This window comes from Pongo pygmaeus, chromosome X (assembly GCF_028885625.2).
Source record: "Pongo pygmaeus isolate AG05252 chromosome X, NHGRI_mPonPyg2-v2.0_pri, whole genome shotgun sequence".
NCBI classification, from domain to species: Eukaryota; Metazoa; Chordata; class Mammalia; order Primates; family Hominidae; genus Pongo; species Pongo pygmaeus.
The window spans coordinates 7,661,406-7,681,635 of NC_072396.2; the positions used below are offsets into that span (position 1 = coordinate 7,661,406).

At 40.0% G+C, this 20,230-nt stretch overlaps 1 protein-coding gene across 5 annotated transcripts in view; it reads left to right on the forward strand.

Annotated features, from left to right (window-relative positions):
* The window catches only part of STS (steroid sulfatase), a 205,784-nt gene that overhangs the window by 126,532 nt on the left and 59,022 nt on the right, over positions 1 to 20,230 (forward strand). For all 5 annotated transcript variants that reach the window (XM_063660535.1, XM_063660536.1, XM_063660534.1 and 2 more), the window contains one exon: positions 1,335 to 1,471. In XM_063660535.1, the coding sequence (XP_063516605.1) occupies positions 1,335 to 1,471 (137 nt within the window). The remainder of the gene's footprint in view (positions 1 to 1,334; positions 1,472 to 20,230) is intronic.

Consider the following 20,230-nt stretch of genomic DNA (forward strand, 5'->3'; position numbering starts at 1 on the left):
TTCGTATAGCAACATCGCTCACAGCCCATTGTAGCAAAGGCCACGCATTGACAGTGACTTATAACTCTTGAGTATCTGTGCATTCTAATCAATTCAAATGAAGGAGGTTTAGGTGCTCTCTGAATTAAGGAATATGTTTGCATTATCATTCCCCTCTCTCAAGAGGTTTAGGCCAATTGAATGAATGTTTTATTTAACTTTGAAAATTTCAGTGTTGACCATTTAGTGTTCATTCTGGGAGACTTGTTGTATTATAGAAGAGGGTAGAACACAAAGTTGAGTTGGAGATTAAACAGCATTGATGAAAGTAGTTAACAACCGAAGGTACACAAAGGAATACTATTCACCTTTAAAAAGAACGTAATGCTGTCATTTGTGACAACATGGATGAACCTGGAGGACATTCTGCTAAGTTATATAAGCCAGACACAGAAAGACAAATACTGCAAGATCTCACTTCTATGTGGAATCTAAGAAGAAAGTTGAACTCCTAGAAGCAGAGAGTAGAATGGCAGTTACCAGGGACTGGGGTTAGGGGAGTGGATGGGGAATGGGGAGATGTTGGTCAAAGGATAAAAAGTTTTAGTTAGACAGGAGGAATAGTTTTGGGATGTGTTGCATTACATGGTGACTATAGTGAATTACAATGTATTATATATTTCAAAATTGCTGAGAGAGTAGATTTTAAATGTTCTCACCTCAAAGAAATGACAACTATATGAGAAAATGAATATTTTGATTAGCTTTATTTAATCATTCCACATGGTAAACATATATTATTGCATTGTCCCCAACAAGTCTATACAAGAATTATTTGTGTATATCAAATGATACATATATACAAAATTTGTATATATATTTGTATAATTGTTTGCATATATCAATTAAAAATTTTAAAAGGTAGTCTTCTCTAGTAGTGTGTGTATGTGTATTTGTGTATAAATTTTTTTCCCAAAGAAATACTATTTTCAAGGTGCTTAAATTCATATTAATCACCGTATAGAGAAGGAAGAACAGAATTAAACAACAACAAAAAACAAATACAGGCAAGTTTCTATTAAATCTCTTCCTGAGTTGGGTCTTTGGGAGATGTCTCAATAACATAATTCTTCACTTACTGATCCATAGAGGGTAACAATGAGTCACTTCATAGAGACAGAGACTTATCTTTCTCTGACAGAAGATACCATATTAGGCAATTAACTTTTAGTATTTTGTGAATTTTCAAATAGCCTGCTATGATAATAGGTGGATCCTAATCAGAATGGTGGCAGACATACTTACATTATCTGTGGTCTTTTTTTTCCTCCCTTTTTTTTTTTTTTTTTTTGCAGGAACACTGAGACTCCGTTCCTGCTTGTCTTGTCCTACCTCCATGTGCACACAGCCCTGTTCTCCAGCAACGACTTTGCTGGCAAAAGTAAACACGGAGTCTACGGGGATGCTGTTGAGGAAATGGACTGGAGTGTGGGTACGTTTCTCCTCAGTGAGTGCTTAGAAAGCTGCTAAGTCTTTGCCTCCTTGTGTTTTCTTTCCTGTGTATTTCTATCTTTGTTCCTGATGCCTTTAGAGACAGCAAATGTATGGGGTTTTTTGAAGGTAACCAAAAATGCATTGATCCTGAAAGGTAAATAGAATACAAAAAGCACCTTCACCAGCCTCGGCAACATAGGGAGACCCCATCTCTACAAAAAATAAAAAAAAAATCAGCCAGGTGTGGTGGTACATGCCTGTGGTCCCAGCTAATTGGGAGGCTGAGGTGGGAGGACGTCTTGAGCCCAGGAGGTTGAGGCTGCACTGAGCTATGATTGCACCACTGCACTCCAGCCTGGGTGACAGAGTGAGACCTTGTCTCTTAAAAAATATATATATCTTTACCCTCTTTTGCATGTCTGCAGTTCCTAGTGGATACATTTCAGAGGAAGTCTAGTCTGTGGGCTGCAGATGGAAGAGATTCATGGACTAAAAGAGACAAAACTTTAGTCCTTATTATCCCTTATTCTATCAACAATGAAATGTGAACAATGCCTTGTCATTAGCCGTTAGATGTGTGATGGATTTTGGATCCAGAATACCTGCAGCTGGCTACAGCCTTGGCGAGGCTCTCAGGGCAACAGTGACGAGATCCTCGTGTTCTTCTTGCCGCATCTAACGATGGCAAAGCTTTGCTTGTTCTCCAAACTCCTTCTCTCCCTTCCTGAGCAAATAACCCTATTTCTGAGAAGCATGGCATTTTTCACTGACATTGGGAAGACTTCCTTACTGAAGCTTTGTTTAAGTTAAAATGCATGTCTTCCATATCTACAGGACATCATCATCCCTATGCTTTTATTTTGTCTTGCAGAGCTCAGAGATCCCAGGATGGGGGATTACACCTGGGGTCTCTTAGCTGTACACAGCTAAGGGGTTGGCTAGCATGCAACCTCATGCTGAATGAGGTAGGGAAGGCCTTAGTGTGTGAGTTACGCAAGGGAGTGAAAAATCAGCATTCCAGTCCACTCGGAACTTCTCACAACTTCCAGTCTTTTCTAGCAGCATTGCCTCTTACTTTTACATTGCTGGGCCCATCTGGACAGTATCAGAGTGACAGAAGAGATCATTTTGTCCATATTCCAGTACTCACCCAGGTTGCTGAAGATTTGCATATATTTGTTTCCTTTTACTTTTTCTCTCTCTCATTCTTCCTTCCATTTCTTTTGGTGAAATAACTCAATAGTTTCTAATCTTTGGATCCAGATGTTTTGGAAATCCATGAAAGTTGCTTCCCAGTTCTGTTTCTTTGTTTAAAGCAGCAAATTGATGGCAGTGGTGGTCACCTACTATGATGATTGTCAGAACAAATTTTGTTCTGTTTTGTTTTAAATCATGGAAGGAGCACCTTCTTAAGAAACAAGACTGGGCTCTTCTTCCAGCTTCTAGATGTTTCTTTAATTATCTCTGTGAACTTGGGAGATGTTTTACATCTTCAGGCCTCTCCTCTATCATCTTGATAGGAGGATTCAAATTAGGTGAGTTCTGAGGTTCTTTTTTTTCTCTAATAGTCTGTGATTCTATAAAGTAATGAGAGTGAGTACCATTTGTAATACTAACTAGGAAAAACAAAACCAGAACATTCTCTCTAACAAGATTTATAAGAAGAATGCATTACGCTTAGGGCTCGTACATATACCAATACAAGCCTGCCTCCTTTTATTTTTTCCTTTCTAAAATGTTGCACATAAATCAATTTATATTTTTCACATCTTAGTGTAAATCAGAATATTTTCTCTCTTTAATGAGTGTTCTATTTTAATGTTGTCAGGCTGCTTATGCAACTCTAAGACTTCTGTTGGCTAGCAAGCAACCTCACGCTGATCTCATCACACCTGTTGATTAAATTTTATTTAATTAGCATGGCATACATGCCTGACTCATTAGAAAGTCTAACTTCCAGTGTTGTCTCACTACTAGTTCCTCTAAAGTATTTGGAGAGTATTTTCAATCTTCAAGACCTGCCTTAGCCCCTGATTTATAGATGTTTGTGTTGTTTTTTTGTTTTCGGCCAAAAGATAAAATCCTTCCCCTAAGCATTCCATGAATTTTTAAGAAAGTTTTTGTTTTTTAAATCCAATACATATGAGTGTTCTAAAGAATATTTCTTCTTTCCAAGAAGGGCTTTTCCTTATTACACAGGATGGGACTGTTGCATTCTGAATAATTATGTAATAAAATAAAAGGGGGATATTTGCTTCAGAAGAAACACTCCCTGCACAAAGGAAAACTGAGATGGAAGTGGTTAACTAGTGAGGGCGCATCTCAGTCACTCAGAGCATGTTCTCTCCACATGTTTGAGGGCTGTGTAATTCTGTGGATCATCACTTTCTCCACTGCAGGTTTCTCTAAGCCTGGAAAGGCATATTCAGTGACCAAGAACCTTTATTATGTAACCATATACCAATTCTACTGCCCGTGATTGTGGCTTACTGCCTTATTCTTAGCTGAGTGAGTGCTGTGTCTCATATTGTTATAGTAACTAGAGAAATACTGACTTCATACAGATGTTGTGAGAGCTGCAGAAGGGGCTTCTCAGTACAACCACACAAGGGCAGTTGAAATCCAGGAGATACGATTCTGCTGTGCAAATTCATGGAGTGGTCAACATGATTTTAATCATCAGAGTGACTAACATTGAGAGCTGGCCCCATACTGGGCCCTGATAGCACATGTATTTGTGGGAGCCATAGGCTTTTGGTCCCATAAAGGTTGTCAAGAAATCACTGGCATGAGGCAGATTGATTCATAGGAGAAAAGGCATACTAATTTATTGAATGTGCATACACAAGAGCCTTCATAATGAAGACCCAACCTCCCAATGGGGTCCAGAAGCTTATACACCAACCTGAGGTTACAGAAAGGATGGCGGCTTGGGCCAGGCATGGTGGTTCACACCTGTAATCCCAGCACTTTGGGAGGCTGAAGCGGGCAGATCACCTGAGGTCAGGAGTTCGAGACCAGCCTGGCCAACATGGTAAAACCCTGTCTCTACTAAAAATACAAAAATTAGCCAGGCATGGTGGTGTGCACCTGTAATCCCACCTACTGGGGAGGCTGAGGCAGGAGAATCACTTGAACCTGGGAGGCGGAGGTTGCAGTGAGCCGAGATCGCACCACTGTACTCCAGGGGAAAAAAAAAATACATATATATATGTGTGTGTGTGTGTGTATGTGTGCGTGTGTGTATATATATGTGTGTGTGTGTGTGTGTGTGTGTATATATATGATGGGGGCTTGGATCCTGGTAAAACAGGTTATGCGGGTCAGGGAGAAGAGGAGTTCTGTTGAGGGGCAATAAATGATTGCTAGGGAGAATTATTGGATACAGGAACAGAGATTAACTTGTAATTTAAATGACCCTTGGAGATAGTCATCATACTTGGAAAAGGGTCTCCTCAGGGGTAGTCATATCTTGGTCTTCTTTTCTGCAACAGACAATGAAATTACAGGGAGGGGAAGGGAAAAAAATGTTCTCCTGGGGGGGTCTGGATCTTAGGCAGATAAAAGAACTTCACCTTCTATGGGAGAAACTATGTGTGGGATGAGGGGGAGGTTAGAGAGACTTGAGGCTTCTTCGGTTTAGCATGTCAAAATGCAATCTTTGGGGATATCAGTTTCTGAGTCCCAGCATCTTACCTCATTTTGTGCTGCCAGTGGTCCCTGTGCAGCAGGTGATGTTCTCATCATTCCCATTCCACAGGTAAGGCAAGTGAGGCTTGCAGGTTAGGTACACCCACATCAGGTTACAGAATTCATAATGGGTGAGCATGAGTTCAAACACAGGTGTCCCACCTAGAACATGAAATCTACACCACTTTGTTTCTTTTCTTTCCATGTAATAAGAAAGCGTGCATCATGTCAGTGCACAATCAACAACATATCTCCAGGACAGATCTAGTTCATTCATTAGTCGTGTTGACTGGATGCTGTGTGCCTAAATGTTTTTTGGCAGTGTAGGGTGGGAGTTGGGTGCAATGATGATAAGACTATAGGTTTAGGGGAGAATGTTCAGCGTACAGGATACTAAGAAATTTAAGATTCTTTCAGGAGATCCTATAACCACTCAGGGCAGAAAGCGAGGAATGTCCTGAAGGAGGTGCAGATAAAGTGCTTGAACTGTTTGGAAGCAGGAAGGGCAGTGGTGCTGTGCATGTTGGATACAGCAGCCACATCATTTCAGCAGGGCACACCCACAGTGGAATTCTTTGGGCAATCCTGGTGCTATTGCAAAGTCTGATTTTCAATCCCAGTTAATTCTGAAGCAGCCCAAGCATCAGGGAAGAACAAACGTGTAAAATCTCATTGTTCTCCAGTATGCAACAAGCATTTTGGAGGCGTGTCATTCTGGCTGTTTCTCTTCCTTTGGAAATAGACTGACATTTTTCATAGACCTGTTCATGGTTGGGGGTCAGGTGGAAGGGTGGATGTAGTTCTCACCGGGGGTTTCTTATCTACAGCTTACACCATTATAGTGATCACAGCTAGTCTATGAAGTAGAATTTGCATGCAATCAGCGTTCACTCAGAGCCCTGTGCTATTAATAGAACCACATGAAGGAATCATAAATCAGCCTTTGCTCAGGATTAGACTAGCAAGTTCTGTACTATTACAAAGAAAAATTCAAGTGGAGAACAAGAAGGTGAATGCTAAAACAAATCTCTGGCTTCCAATCAAACCTTCCTGGCCAGGTGTGGTGGCTCATGCCTGTAATCCCAGGTGGATCACCTAAGGTTATCAGTTCAAGACCAGCCTGGCCAACATGGCGAAACCGCGTCTCTAATCAAAGTACAAAACTTAGCCAGGCATGGTGTCACATGCTTGTAATCCCAGCTACTGGGAGGCTGAGATGGGAGAATCACTTGAACCCAGGAGGCGGAGATTGCCATGAGCCAAGATTGCGCCCCTGCACTCCAGCCTGGGCAACAGAGTGACATTCCATCAAAAAAAAAAAAAAAAAAAGCCTTGCTATGGAAAAAAAAAGAAAAGACACCCTTCCACTGCTGAGAGTTGGAAACCACTGGTTTTATGAGATACTTTCAAACAAGAGTGGCAAGTCTTCATCTTTAGATGGAATTCCAGAAGTCTTTGTGTATTTGTCGTTCAGTTGCTCAGGATTGGTAGTTTGGCATCCCCTGTTGACTGAGCATGACAGGGCAACCCTCAGTTTGATTTCCCTCCCTCTCCTCTGCCTGCCCTGCAGGAGGACCTGGACATTGCTACCGTACCGTCTGGGCACAGAGAACCAACCTGGAGGAAAAATAAGTGGTGAATTCATGAGATGAGCTTGGGGGATGTTACAGAATGAATGCGGTACCCCCTATGGGATACTGAAGTTTGTATACCATATTGAGGTTACAAAAAGAATGGGAGCTTGCATCATGGCAGCCCTCTGATAAAATAAGTGGTAAATGGTTTGTTCGTTTGTTTGTTTGTTTGTTTGTTTGTTTGTTTGTTTTGAGACAGGATCTTGCTCTGTCACCCAGGCTGGAGTGTAGTAGCTCAATCTTGGCTGACTGCAACCTCGACTTCCTGGGCTCAAGCAATCCTTCCACTTTAGCCTCCTGAGTAGCTGGGACTGCAGGTGCATGCCCCCAAGCCCAGCTAATAATTTTATTTTTTGTAGAGACAAGGTCTCACTATGTTGCCCAGGCTGGTCTTGAACTCCTGGGCTCAAGTGATCCTCCCATCTTGGCCTCCCAAGGTGCTAGGATTACGGGCGTGAGCCTCCATGCTTGGCCAGTTAATGTTTCTTTCAGATCTTTAATGTGTAGGACTCTCATTTCGTATTTCCTAGATCTGGACGAGGGAAGTCCTGGTTGCATGAATACAGAGTTTCTACAGATGCAAATCTCCCCCACAAAAACAGCTCTCCTTGCAGGCTGTCTGACAGCCATCTCGCATATATGAAATAAATATATTTTGTGGTAAAATATTTTGATTTCCTTCAAGTTCTGTAGACCAGGTACACATTAGGTGCTCAATAAGGAAGTTTTAAAAGTGAAAGTATGGAGGTCAGGTGCCTGATATTTGCAAAGCCTGATCTAAGGTGCCAGGAATTACTAGGAACACAGATATGAATAAGGTTGACTTGGCTTTCTCCTATATATCAAAATAGTAGTCAAACCATGGGCATGGATGAGATTGTTCTGCAAGAATATTTCAGGCAGTTGGGCAACCTGTGACCCACAATTTGTCTCCATCTAATCCAGGATAAGAGTTTAGAAGTCAACCTTCATGTCTTTACTTCTCAAAAACTGTAAGACCCAAAAAAGCAAAAGCCCATGTTCTATTTGACATTCTTTGTCCTATACAGAGTCTAGCCTGGATCTTAAGGCTATATATTTCCCTTGGGGTGTAATGCATCACTTTTCTGTCTTGAATTTCTTAAACATTCTTATTTTTAATCAATGCAACCTTCTTTAAAAAGTGACAATAATGTGCTCACTTCTGGTGCACAGTGAGGATGGAAGGTCCAGTCCAGCATCCAAAGGAAGGTCATGGCAGAAAGAACCCCTAAAAGAAAACCAAAAGAACAGCCAAAAACTGGGAAGACAGACTCAGAGAAGTGTGATCAGGGAATTCAGGAGCAAAGAGCATTTCAAGGGATAAGGATCAATACCAACGAGTACTTCAGAGACATCAAGAAGGGCTGAAAAGGGACAAGTGAATGTAGCTCCTGTAACTTGTAGAATTATAGTGTATTACCAAGAATGATATTTGAGGAGCTGAGGTCAATGAGGTTGGATAGTTCTTTCAAGAGGAATGGAAGAATTTGTGCCAAGGGATGACTTATCAGGCTTTGTCTGAGCTCGTAGACTGTTGGCACGTAGGTATGTGGATTTTCAGTTCAATGAAGGGCCAGAAAGTAGGATCACCAAACTTATTGATGATTGAAGATTTGCTAGCAGGGAGTGCCACAAAAGGCAACTGGGCAGTGGAATTTGAGTGATTAGCAACAGAAGGACTGAAGTGGCAGATGGTGATGGGGGATGAGGAAGGAAGAGAGCTGGTGGCTTGTGATGATGAACTGGAGATTCAAACAAGATTGCAGCAAAGGTGTTGGAAGGCTGGGGCAGAGTGGAAGTGTTTATATTCCAGAGGTTGAATCATTCCAGGTATTCCCAGGTGCATGGCATGCCTGCTGGATGATGAATGGAAGGCAAGTTCCTGGCGTTGGGGATGTCATGGAATTGGGAAGCCAGTGTGTTCAGCTGGTGCCTTCATATGACAGTGCATCAGCAAAGATGCCATGCACGGCTGTCCTGTGATTCCTAGGGCTGATTGTCTTTATTCACTTTCATGGTGGAGGTTTATAGCCAGGCAGAGAGAGGGGATGCATAATGGTTTACTTTGTAAGGAGGAATGTAGAACCATTATGGACTGCTCATTCATTAACTGAGCTTCCAATATTATCAAACACTCAAAATTGAGGCTTAAAAATTATTTCAATCGTTGGTTACCTGCCAACGTTTCAGGTTTTTAACAGGTTTCAGGGAGTCAGAGAGGTGGTCTGTGCACACTAAGCAAGCTGGCTTCCCTCTTTGTCCAGCACAGCCCCATCTGTTAGCTCAATGGCATTAAGGCAGTATTAAGATCTAACTGCTGAGACTATACAACTAGTTATCTCTTCATAGCTGTGGCACACATCCCAGTGGGATGTGATGTGCAGGGGGATGCACTTGGAGCAATAAGAAATAGAATGTGGAAGCATTTTGTCTTAAAACTCTTAAGAAAAGCAAATGTATCCCCTAGTGTCTCTCTCATCTGCTTCCGCAGCAATGGTTGGATGTGGTATGAATTCTTAAATGTGTTTTTAATTTTCATTTTGTTTTAAAAATGGGCTTCATAGAGTTCAAATAAAAATAAATAAATAGAGCCATGTGACACTGGCTCCAGACGAGACAGCGTGATGGAACAGAGTAGGAAGCCCAGAAAAAGAATTTCATGTAAAATGTAAATGTAAAGGTGACCCTTCAAGGCAGATGGCTAAGAATGGATTATACAATAATTGTGATAGTATGATTAAACTTTTAGGAGAGCGATTGTAGTTAATTCACTACTGTCTGGCAATGTGGTGCTTTGCATGTGCTTAAATGATATAATAATGGTGTTGTGTTGATGATGATGGTGATAGTGGTGATGCTGATGATGGTCACGATGGTGATGGCCATGATGGTGATAATGGTGATGATGATATGATGGGTATGATGATGGCGATGCTGATGATGGTGGTAATGATGATGGTGGTGATGATGGCGGTGAGGATGATGATAATGATGAAAATAATGAAGATGAAGAGGAGGAAGCAGGGGGACGTTGTGATGCTCAAAATAAAGAAGTCAATTTTACAAGAAGTGTAGAAGATTAAAGTAAGTTGCCCAAAGTCATGGAGATGGCATATGATGGCTAGGATTTTAATCTTGTCTGTCTTACATACTATGCTATTCCTGCTGTTCCTCATATATTCAAATAAATTCCCCATGCAGATTGTGTTCGGAAAATGGAACTACTGAAGAATTCCAGAAAATATATTGAGATATATTTATCTGATATACAGGATAGTTGAGAAAGGTCTTTCTGAGCACAAAAGGCAAGAAATAACTAACTCAAAGAAAAAGATTGCTGAATTTTACTAAATGAAATCTAAAATTTTCTGATGTCAGGTAAAAATATAACATAAACTGAACAAAAAGACCAATGACAAAAGACTTAAAAAGCATGTGCATCATCAACATAAAATAAAAAGAAAACTCCTGAGATATAGGAAGAGCTCATACAAAGCAAATGATAAAAAGATAAATATCAGAAAAAGACATTGATTGTACCAATTTATGTTCACTACACATGTTCTAGCATTGGGCATTACGATTTTAAAAAATAAAATGTTTGCTAAAATAACTGAAAGAGATCAGCTCTTTTTAAAAATTACACATACCACATTATACTGATTCCCGAATAGGTCAGACATTTTTCTTGTATTTAAAAAAAATAAACTACAAAAAAATCTGTTGCCATTTATCCAGTGGAGTCAGAATCTTTCCTTAATCCTCAATGCTTATAAGAGGACCTGATGAAATCTATGGCCACTGAATCTCTTATGAGTCTGCCTCTGATACCATATTACTGTTGTTTCAGCTTACAAGGCATATTTTAAATATTCAGCCAACACTTCTCATTTATGAATCCCAAGGCATCTATGACACAATGATTAAAACTCAAGTGAAGCAACAAATTGGGCTTTATTTTCACACTGGTGTTTTTCTTCATTGGAAATCCCCTTTAGGAAATGTCTTTCGAAAGGCTTTAGGTTATCCGTGTGTGTGTGTATGTATGTGTGTGTTTATACATGATATTTTACATTAAATTTATCTCCCACTGCATCCTAAATCACACTTTTAAAAAAATGAGTTTGTGAAATCTACTTATTTTAGTAATGCTAATGTAATGTTAATTCCCCAAAGTGGAAACTGCAGTTAAAAAAAAAAAAGGGAAATCCATTGGTTTATTCAGACTATCAACTCTTGGTATATGCTTATAGTCATAGCTGAGCTCTGGATCAGATGAAATATGACCTCTGATCGTGTCATTGCACACCCGTATTGCTGAGATTGCTATGATAATCATGAAATTGCAGATAGACAGTATCTTCTCAGGGACTTTTGACAGGGGCTGGTATTAAGCCTCTGCTGCCTAATGAACCAATTTTTTATTCAAGCAGATCTAGACAGGAGAGAAATGAAATCATTTCCATTACAGACCACTGTTTACCTGAATGCAACATGCATAATGAGGTTTTGAAACTTCAGGAAAACATCTAGGAGGTGATGACAACCTCTACATTGCAAAGGAATGATTAATACAAACCCACTTATGCGTGATTCTCTTTCCGCGATTGCCAAACGTATTTAATAAAGAGACAGTTTAAAAATCGCCAGTTACATGCTTGACTGTAAAGATATATAGTACACTTTAGGATATGTGCTGTTTTGCTGTTTGGGAGTGTTTTGTGTATACTTTTTAAAATACAAGGCTTTCTCAAATAGGATAGACCATTTGTCACTGGAATGTAATTTTATCTAGGGTTCTTACTCCTTTTCATTACTGCAGGAAGAAAATGAATTTTTGGTAAATCGAAATAAAATCACATATGTCAACATTTTCTATTGATTGTCACTTTCAGAATTGTGTGTTTGGGAAGCCTTTGTGAGTGACAAGGCGTGGAATGGAGGAGACAGTAGCTATGAGATGCTCGCTGACTGTCCCAGAGTTTATGCTTTTCTTGTGCCTTCCTACGATGTCTGGACAGCTTTCTCTTCATGCAGGGGCTTAGGATGAAGTCACTGAGAGCTAAGGTCTATGATTTAATGTAGTTCAAGAGCAGAGTTCTGGGGATGAGTGTGAGGTAGCATGTCACATACCACTTTGCAACAGAAAAAAAATTTAAATTGTTGCCTCAGTCTTCTGTGTTTTTTTAGTGTTTTCCACACTTTGTATAAATGTTTTTCTGATTACCAAAGTAATCCGCAGTATGCAAAACTGAAGAATATAGACACAAACAGTACAGAAAGGGAATGCCCCATGAAATCTCACCCCTAAGTAGGTAGCATCATTAACAGTTTGCTGGATAGATTTATTTTTTTATATGTTGCCAGTATGACATAGTAATATCAAGATATGTCTATTAAGAATATTTTACACAAACTCTATATGCTATTCTGCAGTTTTCTCTTTTCACTCAACCATCTATTTGGTCATTTTTCCATTTCAGCATTTCGATTTTCATTTTACCTTTCTTAGACTACAGTTTGTTTAATCATTCCTCTGTGAGGGACATCTGAGTTCCTTTTTTAAATTTTTTTTATTTTTTATTTTATTTATTTATTTATTTTTTTGTATTTCAAGTAGTGCTATAAGTGAATATTCTGTAAAGCTGTGTGAACTGGTGGGAATAATTTTGAAATAAAAATTCAGCCGAGATCAAATTCAGCTGGATCAAAGAGCATAAAAAATTTGCTTTCATTTGATATTGCCTAAAATGGGTATACTCTTTTTTTCACCATGATAGTAAGATATCCATTGATGATCAATGAGAACGCTAATTTCCTCATACTCTTAGCAACCTTGGATATCATCAGTCTCTTTTTCATCTATCGGGTGAAAAATGCTAGTTCACTATTTTTTTTTCTATTGTGTGTAGGGTTAGTACAGGGTTGTATTTCTTCTCCCAAGGATTCTTTGGTCACTTTTCTATTGGATTGTAGATCTTTTTCTTATTGATTTGTTTGCACTATCTATATGATAAGAACATTAGTATTTTACTTATTGTATGCTGCAAATATTTTTCCTGCCTTTTTTTTTTGTCTTTTCATTCTATTTAAAGAGTCTTTTGCAATAAATTTTTGTAGTTAAACCTGACCTTTCCTTCATGATGTCTGGGGCTTGTAATTGGAAGAATTTTTTTTTTTTTTTTAAAAAAAGCTTTTCTTACTCCCCTACAAATTACAGGTTGAGTATCCAAAGTACTCAAATATTCATCCAAAATACTCAGGACCAGAAGTGCTTCAGATTTGGAATGTTTTCAGATTTGGGAATATTTATATTATACTCACCAGCTCAGCATCCCTAATCCAAAAATCTGAAACTCACAATGCTCCAATGAGCATTTCCTTTGTGTGAGCATCATGTTGACACTCAAAAAGTTTAGGACTTAGGAGCATCTCAGATTTCAGATTTTCAGATGTAGGATACTCAACCTATATGTATACACCCTTTCTCTTGTATTTTCGCCCAGTATGTATATGGCTTCATGCTTTACAGTTAGATATTTCATCTGTGGAGGAAATTCTGTGCGTGCGTGTGTGTGTGTGTGTGTGTGTGTGTGTGTGTGTGTGATGGACCATGTGTTATTTGCCTATTCTTGTGGATTTGGGTCTTGATTGATCAGTACTCTTGGCTGGTGTGGGACCTCTTAAAACTTGGGTAGGACAAGTGTTGGTGGCCCAGTGCTATACTTCGCCTTCAGCTGGTAGGAATCCAGTTAGGATCTTTTCTGCAAGGGCTATGCAGAGGGTCACCATAATGAAACCACTGGAAGCCAGGTGGCTGTAGCCCAGTAGTCTCTTCCCATGAGGTCTAGCATTGGCTGATTCATCAAGCTAGATCCACCCTTGAGTGGGCAGCAATAATTAGTTCAATCCTACATTGTCACTGCAGGAGATTGGGAGTGAAGCCAAGCTGCCCTTGCAAGTACATGAGGTCCTCATGGTGGTCGTGGCATCCACCAGCCAAATGAGTTAGGACCACAAGGAGGGCTTCAACTGCTAGAGCTGTCAAGAGCAACCTATGGTTTCTGGGAGCTGCTGATGGCTTCTGACAGCCTCACTTTTGGACTGGCTTCTGTAGCCACCATTTCTGGGTGGGGTTTTAGGAGGAGGTGAGGGTCATCAGGTGGTTGGGCTTCCCTTGGTCCCATGGGGCAGCAACAGTGATCTGCAACCCATGTGAGCAGGCAGGGGCAAGGTTAGGGCTGGGAAAGTAGTTTGCACACAGGGGAGGGAGGAGGGATGGTTGGGTGACTGTACCCTCCAAGAGCTATTTTCCTCGGGTGCTACCATTCCCACTTGGACGAGGAGCACAAAGCCTTGAAATCAAGTGAAGGAGGGGCTTTTCTCAATTGCCTCCAAAGGGAGCCTCCTGCTTTGCTCCCACATGTCTTCCCCAAGCAGTGAGGAGGGAGCAGCTGGCTGGTGCTACTGTGCATCCTTCCCTGACCTGTGGGTCCTTACCTGTGGAATCTCATTGGTATCCAGGTGTACAGCCATGTCCCCCACTCAGATTCCTATGATGGTCATGAATCCAGGAATATGTCTTTTTTTTTCTTAAGAGATGAGGTCTCGTTTTGTCACCTAGGCTGGAGTGCAGTGGCGTGATCTCGGCTCACTGCAGCTTCAAGCAATCTTCCTGCCTCAGCCCCCCAAGTAGCAGGGACTATAAGCATGTGCCACCACACCCAGCTAATTTTTGTATGTATGTATGTATTTTGTAGAGACAGGGTTTTACTATGTTGCCTGGGCTGGTCTTGAACTCCTGAGCTCGGTCGATCACCCACCTCAGCCTCCCAAAGTGTTGGGATTACAGACAGAATATGTTTCTTCTAGAGTAGTTATGTCACTTTTGCAAAGGGAGCTAGGGAAAAGAAGGAGGCAGAAATTGGTCTGTGTTCTCCTTGTTTCTGGAATTTTATGAAACCAGTGCTCAAGCTGTTTAGATTTCTGCATTTAGAAAAGAGGGAAGAGAAATACAACTCGTGAGATCATTTGAAGAGAAGACATTTCTATCCCATGAATGAATGCATACTTAATTGGAAGCAGACAGTTCTTGGTCTGAGCCCTTTCTTTGGCATCATGGGACCATTTTCAAAAACCAAAAGGCCCTTAATGGTACTGGCAGCATTAAATTAGAGGTTCAGTGCTGTGTTGCCATCTCTTCTCCTTGCTCTTCTGGTGTTCACTGTCATATTAGACTGTGTCCTGTTGTCACGCTGCCGCTGCCATCTGCTCCACTGATAATACTACTACTAATAAAGTTACTCGTTCTTCTCTCACTGTATACTTACTGTCTGCCAGGTGTTATGCATTCATAGTAGTTCTCATGGCAGGCCTCTGTGTATGGAACTGTATTATCCCATTTTAAAGATGTGTAAACCAAGGTGCATTGGAAGGTAGTAACTAGTCTCAGCAAGCTCACAAAATCAGCAGGTTGCAGAGGCAACATTCAGAGCCATGTGTATATGGTTCCGCCCCATGCAGTGTATACTGGGACGATGATATCATACCACTTCTGGCTTCAGCATATTGATGGCAGCAGCGGTGCCAAGAAAGGACAGACTTTGGGACCAGATTGCATGTGATTCTATCCCCCACTGACTATCCCCTGGCTGTTGAATGTGGACAGGTGACCTCTCTCACTGAGCCCCCACTTCTTTCTCTGTAAAACGGGATCATTTCATTGCCTTTCTTGCTGGGGATGTTTTGAAGAGTGCCTTTGGTGTATTAAGCACTGGGCAAACGTTCACTATTATTAGGAAGCCTGCACACAGAGCTTTTGTTGCATCACAGCGTCAGTTGATTCTCTTTTCTGTGCATCTTGACTTTGCTGTCTCTCCTCCAAGTATATTTTATTTTGCTCTTTGGTAGGAAAGGGGAGCAAATGGCCATAGCTCTCTTAGGGCACAATTTCATGTGTTCGAGTCTTGTGACCTTTCGTTGGTTTGATATCTCACCATGAGAAAAATGGAGTAAATGAAATATTTCCATACCTTTGTCATCTGAGATCATGTGAGCACGCCTCTCTGCCTGCAATCTGAAGAGTCACTTCTCCGACAAGCCTCATGGAGTAGAAATTCACGACTGCTCACGGAGTCTGCTGGGAGCTGTCTGTCTGTCTTAGGGTAATTTCTGGGCTCACCCACTTGGACTGAATCTCTCAACATGGCATGCAGAGCCCATGGTTTGGGGGCAACAGTGGCTTAATGCTTTTTTCGGGAGGTAAGCACTTAGGAAGGAAAGTTTCTTTACAACAGGATTCTGTAAGTCATTTTATTTGCTCTCAAGAAGTAGAAAAAAGAGAAGGTTATAACATAGCATATACTTTCATATATGACTCCTTCTCAATGCAAAATGGATCTTGTTCATTGGGTACCCCAGATACCACTGAAGCAAAAAATTGAAACAGAACAAACCTCTGCTGTTTCTGGGATTACCTTGGTGCCTGCCATACTTAACACAAAATTTCATTTATTTAAGGTCACTCACAGTGAGTGTACCCTGACTAATTCAGCTCATCAGTTACTTAAATTTTAAAACAAATACTGATGCTCACCTAAATGAACTCCATTTAGTCAGTCATGGCAAAATCTAACTTTTGCACCTATTCACACTTCCAGTTTGTAGAAAATTGTTAGTGAAAGAACATTGTTGTCATAATATTTTTTTCATTCTAAGGTAAGACAATAGCCAGAACAAAACAAAAATGACAAAATTACAGCATTTTAAGTCTTTTAACTTTAATCACTTGAAGGTGGAATTACCTGTCAAATACCTGTGCCGACAATAGCTATTTCTTGTCTGCCAAGTTTCGTCAGTAACAACCATCTATAAATGCGTTTATGCATCCGATTTGTAGCAAGTAAATATACCATACTTTAGGAAGAAAAAAACCTAGAGAAAACAAGCTTCTTTGACAATCTTTGAAGCTTTGAGCACTGACTTTGAGAAAAATGATTTTGTTTTGTTTACACAACTTGACATTTTGGTTTTGCATAGTGCTGCCTCGCAATTAAGCATAGGAGAAGGAGAGACGTGAAATGACATTACAGTTTATTTGGAAACAGAGAATTACCATACTTACAGATAGAGTAGATGCTTCTGTGTTACTATTTCTTTGTAACTTTATCGTTGCAGAACTTCCCGAGAGGGTGTCCCAGCATGGTGATACATCTGTACAAAACACAGCTCTTGTAGACAGGAGTGTGTCTTGCTCAGATATCATTGGCCAAGAAGGGTTTCAGTCTATTCGGTTTGGAAGATGGAAAGGGAATCTTTGGACAGAACAGTATACATTGAGTTATAACATCCACAAGTGGTGTTACTGCCTGGATCCACACCATAGAATATACATCCACATTCATATGGATTTGCATAAAAGCATGCAGCAAACTACACATAATATGTAGCATATTTCCTTCCACCATGTCTCACCCAAAGCCAGTAAATCCTTTAGCTACTCGTGGCTCTGCAGATGGCTTCTGCTTGGTTTGGTCCATAGTCTTGTCATTCCTTACCGTGTTCTGCATTGCATGCCATGTGCTTTGATCCACTGCATGCCATATGCCAAGATGACCATTCACAGAATAGTCATTTCCTGGAGGAGGGTCTTTATTCTAATGAAATTGCTCAGTCCCTCTGCTTGCAATTGCATCAGAGTCCTGCTTGAAGCATTTCTTAATTTAAGAGTATTCCAAGGAATACTCTTCTCACTTTGCCACTGAACCAGTCTAGTTAGGACTGAAGATGGAGGTCACTGGGCAAGGTCATCTTTTCCAGTGCACGCTACCTGACTTCAAACTATATTACAAGGCTACAGTAACCAAAACAGCATGGTACTGGTACCACACTGTCTCAATGCCAGTTGCCTGATATTTGGCATTGGTTTCTCTTCGTGCTTTTAAAGCAAGAGTGGGTAGGGTGGCAGGACTTGCCTCTGTTTTGGGAGGGAGAAGAATGACTTTCTAGGTGACTGCTGTCTAAACACTAGTTCAATGCAACAAGCGTCATTGGCTCTCAGTTGCCATCTCTACTTCCGGGTTAGACTTCTGTGCCCTTGGGCAGCCTCCTGGAGTGTGATAGTTGAACTATTCATGCCCCTGAACACGAGCCCCACAAAAATGTTTATTGGACTTCTTTACTTGGTACTTTTTAAAGAGTTGAGGAGTGGAACTTCTACATAAAGCCAGTATCAAGAACTGAAGTATGATTAAAGACAAGACAAGGACACTAGGGATATAAAGATGAGAAACTCTTCATTGCCTCTCCTTGACTATCTGGTATGAGTGGCAGTACTGGAGTTATTTTCTACTGAATTCCTCAATGATTCTTTGCGTGACCCATTTGCCCACTAATTTGATATTCCCCATATGTGCCGTAGTCAGAATATAGCATGCTTTCAATGGCATTAATGTTAAATCCTTTGCTCTTGCAGGTGAATCCACATCTTCGAAAATGGCATTTTTTTTTCTTCCATCATCCTATTCTTGATTTTAAATGTATGCCTCAGTTACACCCATATGGAAAGCTCAAAGTAAACCAGGGTATCAGAAAACCCAGTGATAACAGTGCAGCAAGAATGAAGGATATGTAGATATTGTATATGTTTTTCTTCTCTCTCCACTTTCTATTTGAGTTTCCAGTAAATCTGCATTTGTGACAAAATAGTAAACTTTGCAGAAAGAGGTTTTTGCAACCTCAGATTAGAGATGGAAACAGTACATAGCAGGAAAAATAGAAGAAGTGGTAGCTTGAGACCAGGTGTTTGAGGCTGCAATGAGCTATGATTGCACCGCTGCACTCCAGCCTGGGCAACAAAGTAAGACCCCATCTCTAAAATAAATTTAAAAAAATAAAATTTGAGAGAGATGGGGTAAGGGCATTGTGGCCAGACCAAGGTAGGCCTGGAGAGCCAAAAAAAACTTTTAACTGTAATACATAGTTGAAAATCCATTTGTATAAAGTATTGATTTTGGTCCTCTACATTAATTTAGCTTATAAATCATTAATCTCTGAGTCTTATCAAGTCTATAATGATGTTACCATGTTTAAACATCTGCAAACCTAATTTCAGGTTCTTGAGCCTGAAACTAATATTATCTTACCTGGAATTTACATCTCAAATTAAAATTAATAGTGTTTAATGTTGTCTTATAAATTATTTCTATCATTTCCATGGTATCTTCCATTTATTATGGTATCTTCCAAGAAGATACCATAAGAAATTATCAAAGAATCAAGTTGTCAATTATCATGACCATGCTAAAATGGTCATGATGGAATGGCCATTAAAAGACCATTTGGCTAGTTAATTCAGATGGGATTAATGAAAGTACATGAGAGCATCTGAATACTATCAATAATTAGCAGCAACACAATTGCACCACAATAATAATAAACATTTAAGACTTACAATAGCTAAAATGCAAAAGCAGTTAGTCTATTTTAGTCACATCTCTAAACACAATCTTAGTCATGTGTCTAAACATGGATTATTTAATGTAATCCCTACAACTATGCTACAAGATACTTTTATCATCACCTCTGGTTTAAAGACAACAAAGCAAAATTTGGGTAGGTTGAGCAACTTGTGTCAGGATTGCCCAACAGCCACTACACTATAGAGCTTCTTGGCTGCATGAGAAGAGTTCTGGATTGTGAATTGAATTCAGACAGTAGACCTACCTGGTTGCTGGGGAGAGTCTCCTGCTCTGGAGCTGCAGGTTGTGTATAAGACAAGCCTGTTTGGACCAATGGCCTCTGACAGTTTTCTTCTCACTCCTGTATTCTAGTATTCCATCAAGTCCTGAGTTCTTGAGTTTGCCTCGTATACTATAAAGATGTCTGGGTTCAAAATTAAACAAGGGATGTGGAGGACAGTAGAAGCTGTGGGTACTACAAGGGTATTTTGGGTAATACTTTTTCTGCCATCTAACCATTCCAAGCACATTTAATTTTTCTAATTAAGTCTTTCAAGGCATAGAAAGGAAAGACATTAGAATCCATGAGTTTGAGTTAAAGCTGTATTCTAAATAATACTCCACTGAATACCAATGTGTATATTTGAAAAGTGAGGTCAAAATTAGGGGTCAGGACTAGAGTTGAATACCTGTTGCTTTAAAGTCATGGCCCAATTATAGCGCAGTCAAAAAAATCTAGTGGAACATTCCTCCTCCATGAATTTATTCAGCCTGCTTAAAATAATTGAATTAATTAATTGGATTAAATGAAGTAATATATTTAGAGTAGTGAGCATAGTGCCTGGCTTGCAAGACAGGCTTAATAAATGGTAACTGCTATCATTATTATTATCATTATTGTTATGATTAATTACTCTTCTTTCCACAGATGTGTAAAGCATCTTTACTTAAAAA